This window comes from Microplitis mediator, chromosome 1 (genome assembly GCF_029852145.1).
Source record: "Microplitis mediator isolate UGA2020A chromosome 1, iyMicMedi2.1, whole genome shotgun sequence".
NCBI classification, from domain to species: Eukaryota; Metazoa; Arthropoda; class Insecta; order Hymenoptera; family Braconidae; genus Microplitis; species Microplitis mediator.
The window spans coordinates 11,086,076-11,096,072 of record NC_079969.1 but is presented as its reverse complement, the minus strand read 5'-3'; the positions used below and the strand labels follow the sequence as shown (position 1 = coordinate 11,096,072).

Below are 9,997 nucleotides of genomic sequence, written 5' to 3'. Positions count from 1 at the left end.
TTTATAGTTGGCAGTGGGAGTTGAAGACTCGGAGAAGATGGCAGAAGATGATATACTCCTCGCGTTGCTCGCATGACTTTACGCCGCCAATGGAACAATATGAACCGTGACGTTATTTATTCTGCAAATCTGAGTGTTTTACATCATCACTCCAAGGAATACCGATGTATTAGTACTTTAAGGATCAGATTTACGCAGGTAAAAATAACATTCTTTACTCCCACGCAAATGTTTTTTTTTTTTAACAGAAGGGGAAAAGGGTGATTTTGACAATATAGTCCAACACTAACGCCTGTTTATCATAATCTTACATGTGAAATTGACATTTAATTTTTTAGACAAAGTTACATTATTGTGTGTATTGTTTAAAAAATGTAAGCATTAAGAGTATTTGTGTATTTTTTTTTTATGTGTGTGTGTTTTTTACACTTATAAAAAACGAGGGTTGCAGGCGCGTGCACACGCTCTCTTTTCTTCATGGTCAGAGATTGATTTGCGGCTATTTAAGTTGTATACGTCCGATAAAAATGTTGTTGTTTTTTTTTTTTTTTGTTCTGTGGCTTCATATTTTTTGATAGCATTATGTACTTTTATTAAGTTTACGTTAAGAAAAGTGGAAAAAATCAATTTTATGTTTTTTATTTCTGTCATTTTTTTTTTTTTAAACGTATTTCATCAATTTATAAGAATCAGTATTTTTATATTAAATATTTGCATAATTTTAATGCTTAATAACTGAACGAAAAAAAAAAAAAAAAAAAACACATACAAGTGATCTCAATGATACTACGTATTATTACGTTTTCTTGATAGGTTTGTTCGTACATTTAATTAAACTCAATAACATCACTGAAAATCCCTGACCGCAGTAATCTTTATTACGAATATAGTTTCTGATTTGTATTATTTGTATTTATTGCCATATTATTAATAGTTGTTTTTAATTATGCGATTTATTTTTTTTATATTTAGAATTTAAAAAAAAATTAAAGTATTTAATGTTGTTTTATTTAAGTTATTTTTGTTTTTAAAGAAAATTCATTAGAAAAAAAGCTTTAACAATGGACGGAACGCGTGCAGCAGAAGTTTTACCTTTGCTAGAAGAGCGGTTGGCAATATTACCAGGTGGACGTGATCGCCGTGGCGGTCCTGTCTTATTATTTCCTACAACATCAAGAAGAGAACGTGCTAAACCAGAAGATTATCGTCGCCTGCTTCAATATCTTCTAGCTATTCCTAATGATGAAGCTCGAGGACTTCGTTTTACTGTGATTGTTGACATGCGAGGAGCCACGTGGGACTCCGTTAAACCGATTTTAAAGGTATTCATATAATTATCTCACAACAAAAAAAAGAGAGAGAGAGAGCGAAAGAATATCAAAGTAAATTAATACAAAATTTTTAATACTTTTTTTTTGTAGGTTCTACATGAGCATTTTCATCGTTCTGTTCATGTTGCATTTATCATAAAACCAGACAATTTTTGGCAAAAGCAACGTACTTCATTGGCAAAACAGAAAAAGTACAACTTTGAGGTAAATGGAACAATCAATAGTAATGTTCAGTTGAATAGAGATTTAGTGTATAGTGATAGCACCAGGATTGTTGGCAAGACTCTCTGTCCTACTTCGGACACGATATTGTCGCAGTAGCGTTTATTGAATGCATCCAACCAGCAAAATTCGAGGCTGCACATTGTGTTGCACTGATGCCAAGACCAAATATTCCACAATGCACACGTGCTACAGAGTGTGCACTCAGTCACGAGGAGATTATTGTGACAAAAACTTGACCTTCTAAATAATCGATTTCTATAACAACTACCGCGATTATCAAGTTTTTTTTATTTTTTTATTTTCGTTAAACGAAAAATTGTTTATTTTTTTATTTTTTTTTTCTCTATAAAAATAATTAAAGCAGAACTAACAACAAGAATATAGTGTACGCCTGTACTGTCATGTTATTTATCTATTTATCGTTTTCAGATAAACACGATAAGCTTGGAAGCACTGACAAAAGTAATTGATCCATCTCAATTAACCGCAGACTTGGATGGATCTCTGCAATACGATCATGCTCAATGGATAGACACACGTTTAGCAGTTGAAGATTTTACTTGGCAAGCTGCTGATTTACTTGATCGTTTAGATGATCTTCAAGAGGATCTTAGTCGTAACGATTTTGCTGATGACGTAGGTGGTGCTAAACACGGTATTGATCTTCATAATGAGATGAGAAAGAAGATAATGAAAGTGCCGGTTGAAGAGGTTGAAGTTGTAGGCCAACGATTGCTACAACGTTTTAATCATGGTACGTTGGTATAAATTTTTTTGTGTGTCCATTAATGAGATATATTTTAATGGGTTATTTAATATTTTTAATGAAATAAGGTATAAGTGGAACTTCAAGTGAAGGAGGTAGTATTGAGGGAGGTGCATCAGGTGGTGTAGATCCTGATGGTCGTGCATTAGCTGCTTTAGTCATTAAACATTTAGATTCTGTTCACGCAGCACAACAGCATCTTCTTCAACTTTGGCATATAAAGAAAACAAAATTAGATCAGTGTTTTCAACTTCGACTTTTTGAACAGGATTGTGAAAAAATGTTTGACTGGATTTGTCACAATAGAGAAGTTTTTCTTGCCAATTATGTTGAGATTGGGCGATCTTACCAGCTAGCAAAAAATCTTCAAGAAGAGCATAAACATTTTACAATGAGTTCTATGAATGTTTATGTTAATATTAACAAAATATTAACAATGGCAGGAAGACTTTTAGAAACTCAGCACTATGCCGCTGGTCATGTGAGGGCTGTAGCTAGTCGTTTAGATCGTGCTTGGAAAGAATTTGCTGCTGGACTTGATGAACGGACTGCTGTTCTTAGTCTTAGTGTGGTTTTTCATCACAAGGCCGAACAGTACGTTGACAGCGTGACGGGATGGAGTCAAGCATGCGAGTCGACAAATCTGCCCAACGAAATTGCAGTCCTTGAATCTCATATACGACAACATCAAACGCTGTATGAAGCCATGTGTCAAGCATACACTGAGGTATTTTATTTTATTTTTTTTTTTATTCTTAAATATTTTTATCCAAGTAGAGTTAATAATATATTTTACAAAAATAATAGGAAATAAAGTCTAGATTTGGTTTTCCTGACAAGTTTAACTCTCTTAATTCATCCTAATAAAATAGAAATATTTAACAGGTTTACAATGCGTATCAGGCCCTTTTGAGTGGTCTGGGTGCTATGCTACAAGTTTGTCACAGCTCAAGTTCCACTGGAGTCATCAGCAATGAGATTTTTCACAGCGATTATGTACGCTATACTTAGTATTTTATTTATTTTTACAGCCAATGACAATACCAAATGATTGCTTGGTGACTGGGCGAAGAATAACATTCATTGTTATTATTTCATTCTTTTCAGGGATATTACTAATTTAAACAATGGTGACGTGATTACATAATGTAATATAGTGACATTCTTTTTTTCTTAATTTAATTATAATAATAATCATAATATAAACAAAAATAATATTATATTTAATAGTGGTTGTAAAAATTATTGCTAAGGTGAAGGTAGCTAAATCATCGAATAGATTTTAACATTCTCTTAAAATTGGCTTTGGCTTGTAATATTGTTTAGGTACACAGTACCAGTAAGAAGCTTCTTTATCAACTGGATCATCTTGTTCAAGTCTGTAATCAGCCTCAAGGGATTGACCACTCCAACAGAAAACATGTATGTTTATGACTTGCTCTCTTAGTGTATTCATGTGTGTTATTTATTCTCTTATTTTATTTCTTTCGCTTTGTCAATGCACTTTTACTTTTATTCACAAACTATATATTTATTTCTCAAAATTTTTTTATCATTACTTTAATTTAATGTATTGCACATATGAACTGCATGACTAAACTAAATATAGCATGATGCATAAAAAAAAAACAATAGTTCAATGATTTGACATTAAATTAAATTTAATAATTAACTATATATGTATCAAATAAAAATATTTTTAAAAAAATAATAATAAATAAATTAAAATTATTAATTATCATTGAACTATTGTAAGTTATCGCTTTTATACTTTAAATAAATTACAATGTGGTATAATAAATAAATTATATTAATTAAATTTGATTAGAGCCAAGATGGTCATGGAATGGACAATCGTGGTGGAATGAGTGGAAACCCAGCCGCGGATTACAGTGAGGGTGCATCACATGTGCTTGCGGTTATTCATCAAATTTTAGGTCATCATAGAGCTTTAGAAGCTCGATGGCATGCTCGTAAAGTCAAATTACATCAGCGGCTTGCTTTAAGGTATCATTCAGTGATTTTATTTGTATATAATAATATTTAATGATTATTGAAAAATAATTAATATTTTTTTTTTTTTTTGTTAATTTATTATTTTATGTAGATTATTTCAAGAAGATGTAAAACAAGTATTAGATTGGTTAACAAATCATGGTGAAGTTTTTATTAGAAAAAATACTGGAGTAGGAAGGAATTTACAAAAAGCTAGAGTATATCAAAAAAGTCATGAACACTTTGAAAATGTTGCTCAGGTGAATAAAAAAAAATCTACGTTTTTTTTTTTTTTTTTTTTTTTTTTAATATTATTAATGCTTTCTATTTTTATTATAAAAATTTTAATTTAACAATGTATTGTTTCTTTTATTCAGAATACTTATACCAATGCAACAAAATTACTTACTGCTGCTGAAGAACTTGCTCATACTGGAGAATGTGCAGCTGATGAAATATATGCCGTAGCTCAAGAGTTAGAACGGCACGTAAGTAGTTTTGCAACAAGAGTAGAACAAAGACGTCGTCGATTAGATTTAGCTGTTGTATTTTATACTCACGAAAAAGAGGTCAGTATAAAAAATTTAATCCTAATTATTCTTTGAAAAAATAATCATTAATTTTGTTATTTTTAACTTAACTTCAGTTAAGCGGATGGGTAGATGAATTACGTCAAGAATTACAACAAGATGAAGTTGCAGAAAATTTAGAAACAGCAGAAAGACTTTTGGATCAGTGCGCACAACACCGAGCATCTTGTCTTGAAGCTTGTACTTCAACAATAGCTCAGGGTGAAGCTCTTTTACAAGAACTTCGAGACTCAACTGAAGTTTCAGATACAACAGGGTCAGTAAGTGCAGTAGAAGCAGCTCTCGACCGACTCGCATTACTGCGCCAAGAGTTAGAAGAGCTTTGGGCCACTCGGAAACTACGATTAGAACTTTGTTTACGTTTGCGCGTGTTTGAGAGAGATGCGCTAGAGGCAAGTGGACAGCTTGAGATGTGGGCTCAAGAGCTTCGGGGATCACCCAGGGAAGGTTCACCTGAACAATTACTTCGTGTTCACAATGATGGAGTAGCTCATATGCAAAATACAGCATTTCAAGTTTTACAGCAAGGTCAAGAACTAGCTCAAGTTTTAGATCAAGCTGGGGTGTGTATAATGGCTGATGGTCAACATACTGCGACTGCTCGAGTTCAAGTTCTTTTAGAATTTTTAAACGAACGAGAAATGGATGCTGAAGACTTGGCAGAAATTCGGCGAGTACGGTTGGAACAAGCCGCTCAGTTAGTACAACTTCAAAGTGATGCTCAGCATGTTGCAAATTGGATTAGAAATGGTGAAGCTATGCTTTTGGCATCACTCAGAGTTCCAGAAAATTTATCAGATGCAGAACAATTACGCTTAGAACATGAACAGTTTCAAGTAGCTATTGAAAAAACACATACATCGGCAGTTCAAGTTAAACATAGAGCAGATGCATTAGTTGGTGCTAATCATTATGATCCTAAAAGTATTCGCGAAGTTGCTGAAGATGTAACAAAACGATGGCAACAGCTTGTTACTTGTGCTGAAGAACGACACAAACTTGTAACTGCGAGTATTAATTTTTATAAAACAGCTGAACAAGTAAGATCTGTTTTAGATAGTTTGGAACGTGAATATCGTCGTGATGAAGATTGGTGTTTTGGTGGAGAAAAAGGTAGTCAAGTACCAACGCTTGTTGGAAAACATCAAGAACAAAAAGAAGCTTTTCTTAAAGCTTGCACACTTGTGCGACGAACAGCGGAAACATTTTTAAAGTATACAAATAGAAGTTTGCAATTTTATAGTTATAAAACTACAAGTGGTGGTTCTGAAAATAAAGTTAAAAATATTCTTGAAGAATTATTAAGTAAAGAAAATAAAGTATTAGAACATTGGACACAACGTAAAAAACGTTTAGATCATTGTCATCAGTATGTTCTCTTTGAACGTAGTGCTAAACAAGCTTTAGAATGGATTCGCGAAACCGGTGAATTATACTTAGCTACACATATAAATGTTGGAAAAAATCGTCTAGAAAATGAACAGCTTCTCCATGAACATAATGAATTTAAAGGTGCAGCAAAAGTAAGTATTATTATTATTATTATTATTATTATTATTATTATTATTATTATTATTATCTATCTATCTATATTATTAAGAGAATAAGAAAAATTTTGTTCCCGCCATATCTATATGATAGAGTTAGTTAATGTTATTGAAATTGGTGTCATTAGATAGGTCTTGACTTGAATTTGTGCCTTTTCATAGTTTAAACTCTTTTTAATTGCCAAGTATTGAGATAAATAGATTTATCTATATCATTTGAACTACATTTAAATTACGCGAGAAAAAAGACGATCGTATGTATTTTCTTTAAATAAATTAATATTTTAATTATTCTGTCACTAAATATGACTGAATTTTACTGAATATATAGCTATATTATTTATATCGAGTTACTTATTCCAAAATGACAGATTTTTATACTCGCTTTTGGTTTTAGGAAGCTTCTCAAAGCCAAAAAAGTTTGCATAGAAAAAAAAAGGATTCATTGACACAAAAAATCTTTACTCGCCTAAAAAAATTTTTACTTACCCCAAGAAATTTTTTGCATTGTAAATTGAAAACAAAAATTTATTTAGAACTAGAAAAAATGCCAGGAATTATTTCTTGACCAAAAAAATCTTTTCTCCCCCCAAGACAATTTTCGTATTTAATTCATAATGCATAAAATTTCTTGGTGCAAATTAAAATTTTTTGCGTCAAGAAATCCTTTTTTTCTGCATATTTTATAAATTTAGTAGTGATATTTGGGCAGTCACGTAGTGACTGCAGGTTTCTCGTTGTTATAATTATAATTATAACTATAAGTGTTGTTATTATTATTATATGCTATTTTAATTATTTATTATTTAAAAATTTTTTTCATTTTTTTAAATTTATTATATCACAATTTAAAGTATTCTAAAATCAGCATCTGACATCAGATATTGGCGTAATTTTTTAATAATATAACGCTGCCAAGTATTACCAAATGTATTAAAAATCATAACCGATTAATTGTGTAGTTTACTCCGTGAATTTTTAAATATTACATTTAAAATTTTTTAAATAAAAGATTAAAGAAAAAAAAAATAATTAAGTAGTATTAATATCATTATATGATTTAATAATATTTTATTTTTATATCACATAGTCATTGATTTATTAACATGCTTATAGGAAACAAGAGAACGAGTGAAATTATTAATACAACTGGCGGACAATTTAGTAGAAAAAGGTCACGCTCACGCAACAGCAATAAAACAATCTGTTGCTGAAGTTGATCAACGTTATAAGGATTTTAGTATGCGCATGGATTGTTACAAAACACAAATTGAAGATGATTTAGGAATACAATCTGATGATGGCCAAAAAGATTTATCAATAGATCGTAATTCAGATCCATTGCTTGAAGAAAAAATAAAAGGAAAAGATTTAAAAGAATTAAATGAAGAAAAACGACGTTCTGCTAGACGAAAAGAGTAAATTATTACAATTTATTTATTGATATTAATTAAATTATATAATTTATTATTATTATTACTATTATTATTATTATTATTTTATTATTATTATAGATTTATTATGGCTGAATTATTGCAAACAGAACGAACTTATGTGAAAGATTTAGAAACATGTATTCGATGTTTCTTAGAAGAAACAAGAAATGGCCGTGGTAATGTTCCACCAGGATTACAAAGCCGTGAATCAATAATATTTAGTAATATGGAAGAGATTTATCAATTTCATAGTGATATATTTTTACGTGAACTTGAAAAATATGAAACAATGCCAGAGGATGTTGGTCATTGTTTTGTTACTTGGGCTGCTAAATTTGATATGTATGTTATGTATTGTAAAAATAAACCAGAAAGTAATCAATTGTTAGTGGCTCATGGAGGACTTTGGTTTGAAGATTTACAAAGAAAACATCGTGTTGAGCATCCAATAGCTGCATATCTTATAAAGCCAGTACAGAGAATTACCAAGTATCAGTTATTGCTCAAAGATTTACAGGCTTGTTGTCAAGAAGGACAGGGAGAAATAAAAGATGGACTTGAAGTTATGTTGAATGTGCCTAAAAAAGCAAACGATGCCTTACATTTGAGTTTACTTGAAGGCTGCGATGTTAGAATCGATGCACTTGGTGATGTAGTTTTGCAAGACTCTTTTACTGTTTGGGATCCTAAACAGCTCATACGTAAAGGCAGAGATCGTCATATTTTTCTTTTTGAGCTATACCTTCTTTTTAGCAAAGAAGTTAAAGATTCTGCAGGAAAGGTATATTAAAAATATTTTACTAACATACTTTGTTTATTTTGTAGATAAAATTTAGTATTTATTCATTTACGTTTTTTTTTATTTTTTTGTAGGTCAAATATATTTATAAAAGTCGTCTAATGACCTCAGAACTTGGTGTAACTGAACATATTGAAGGTGATGAATGTAAATTTGCTGTATGGACTGGTCGTGCACCAACTAGTGACACAAGGGTTGTTTTGCGTGCAAATTCGTTAGAAGCAAAACAACTTTGGGTTAAACGTTTACGTGAAGTGATACAAGAAACTTACTTTAGTTTAAGTATGCCTAAGAGTCCAGCTAAAAAGAGTTCAAGCCAGAGATCAAGTCGTGATTTAGAAGAATGTGCATCCCTTGATGACAGTGTCGAAAATTTGGATAGAAATTCATTGGCATCATTTGGATCAACAAATACAACAGATTCAGATAAGGTAAATTAACTTTCATTAAATCATCAATAATAATAATTAAATTACATTACCATAACGACAAAATATTTTATTTTATTCGTTTAAAAAAATAACCACAATCATAATGACCGACTATTATTATAATTATAATTATTTTTATCGATTTTATGTTATACAAAATGAGTATAATATTCTCACGTTTTTTTATAACTTTAAATGTCTAATATAATTTCATAAAATCAACTTAAATAAATAGGTATTGATAAAAACAAATGTAAAAAAAAGTATTGATTATTGTTAATAATAATCTATAAAACAATTGATATACTTAGTTAATTAAAAACAACTTGATTGAATTTCACTAAATGAAAAACGGTAACTAATATAATTTGAAATGTATGAAATTATGATGGCCAGGTCATATGAGTTAGGCTTTTGTCCGAAAGTAGACAAAGCAAGATAAAAAGATAAAGCAGCCTGGGTATAAAGTGAATGTACCAGGATCGATGATCTGGAGCAGACGCTTACCAGATCTGTGAGGGAAAACGATTGAAAGTAGTTTGCTCGAGCAATATATTAATGTAAATTGCTCATCAGTTTTACACATGCGCGTAAAAGCTGTTAGATTGTGTGGGAGCTGATGGTACTATTCGCCAGCGCGCTCAACCGTACGTGAAGAGGTGTTCGCCGGGTTTCTACCGTAGTTGCGTTGGGAGTTTATCCCAGGAACAGCTCAAATATCAGTACGGACGTGACTCTCGAGTCCGCCGGACTCCGAGAACGCCGTTCCAGTGGTTCTCTGGTCCGGCTGGAAGATCTCGTGATCATGACCGTCTGTGACTTTGTCACCAAGTCCGTCGCCGCCACGGTAAAGGCATCGACGCGACTACGATTTTGT

General features: G+C 31.4%; 1 protein-coding gene across 6 annotated transcripts in view; it reads left to right on the top strand.

Moving 5' to 3' along the window:
* Nucleotides 1–9,997, top strand: part of LOC130673587 (triple functional domain protein) — a 28,212-nt gene continuing 18,215 nt past the window's right edge. For 2 of the 6 annotated variants that reach the window (XM_057478697.1, XM_057478687.1), the window contains exons 1-14: nucleotides 1–198; nucleotides 1,034–1,322; nucleotides 1,422–1,535; nucleotides 1,986–2,310; nucleotides 2,391–3,049; nucleotides 3,208–3,318; nucleotides 3,649–3,744; nucleotides 4,151–4,329; nucleotides 4,430–4,577; nucleotides 4,695–4,886; nucleotides 4,964–6,430; nucleotides 7,571–7,872; nucleotides 7,969–8,671; nucleotides 8,764–9,120. In XM_057478697.1, the coding sequence (XP_057334680.1) occupies nucleotides 1,062–1,322; nucleotides 1,422–1,535; nucleotides 1,986–2,310; nucleotides 2,391–3,049; nucleotides 3,208–3,318; nucleotides 3,649–3,744; nucleotides 4,151–4,329; nucleotides 4,430–4,577; nucleotides 4,695–4,886; nucleotides 4,964–6,430; nucleotides 7,571–7,872; nucleotides 7,969–8,671; nucleotides 8,764–9,120 (4,914 nt within the window). In that variant the 5' untranslated portion in view covers nucleotides 1–198; nucleotides 1,034–1,061. Of the gene's footprint in view, nucleotides 199–1,015; nucleotides 1,323–1,421; nucleotides 1,536–1,985; nucleotides 2,311–2,390; nucleotides 3,050–3,207; nucleotides 3,319–3,648; nucleotides 3,745–4,150; nucleotides 4,330–4,429; nucleotides 4,578–4,694; nucleotides 4,887–4,963; nucleotides 6,431–7,570; nucleotides 7,873–7,968; nucleotides 8,672–8,763; nucleotides 9,121–9,997 lie in introns of all 6 variants that reach the window. The other 4 variants (XM_057478653.1, XM_057478663.1, XM_057478678.1 and 1 more) reach the window with 4 other exon arrangements.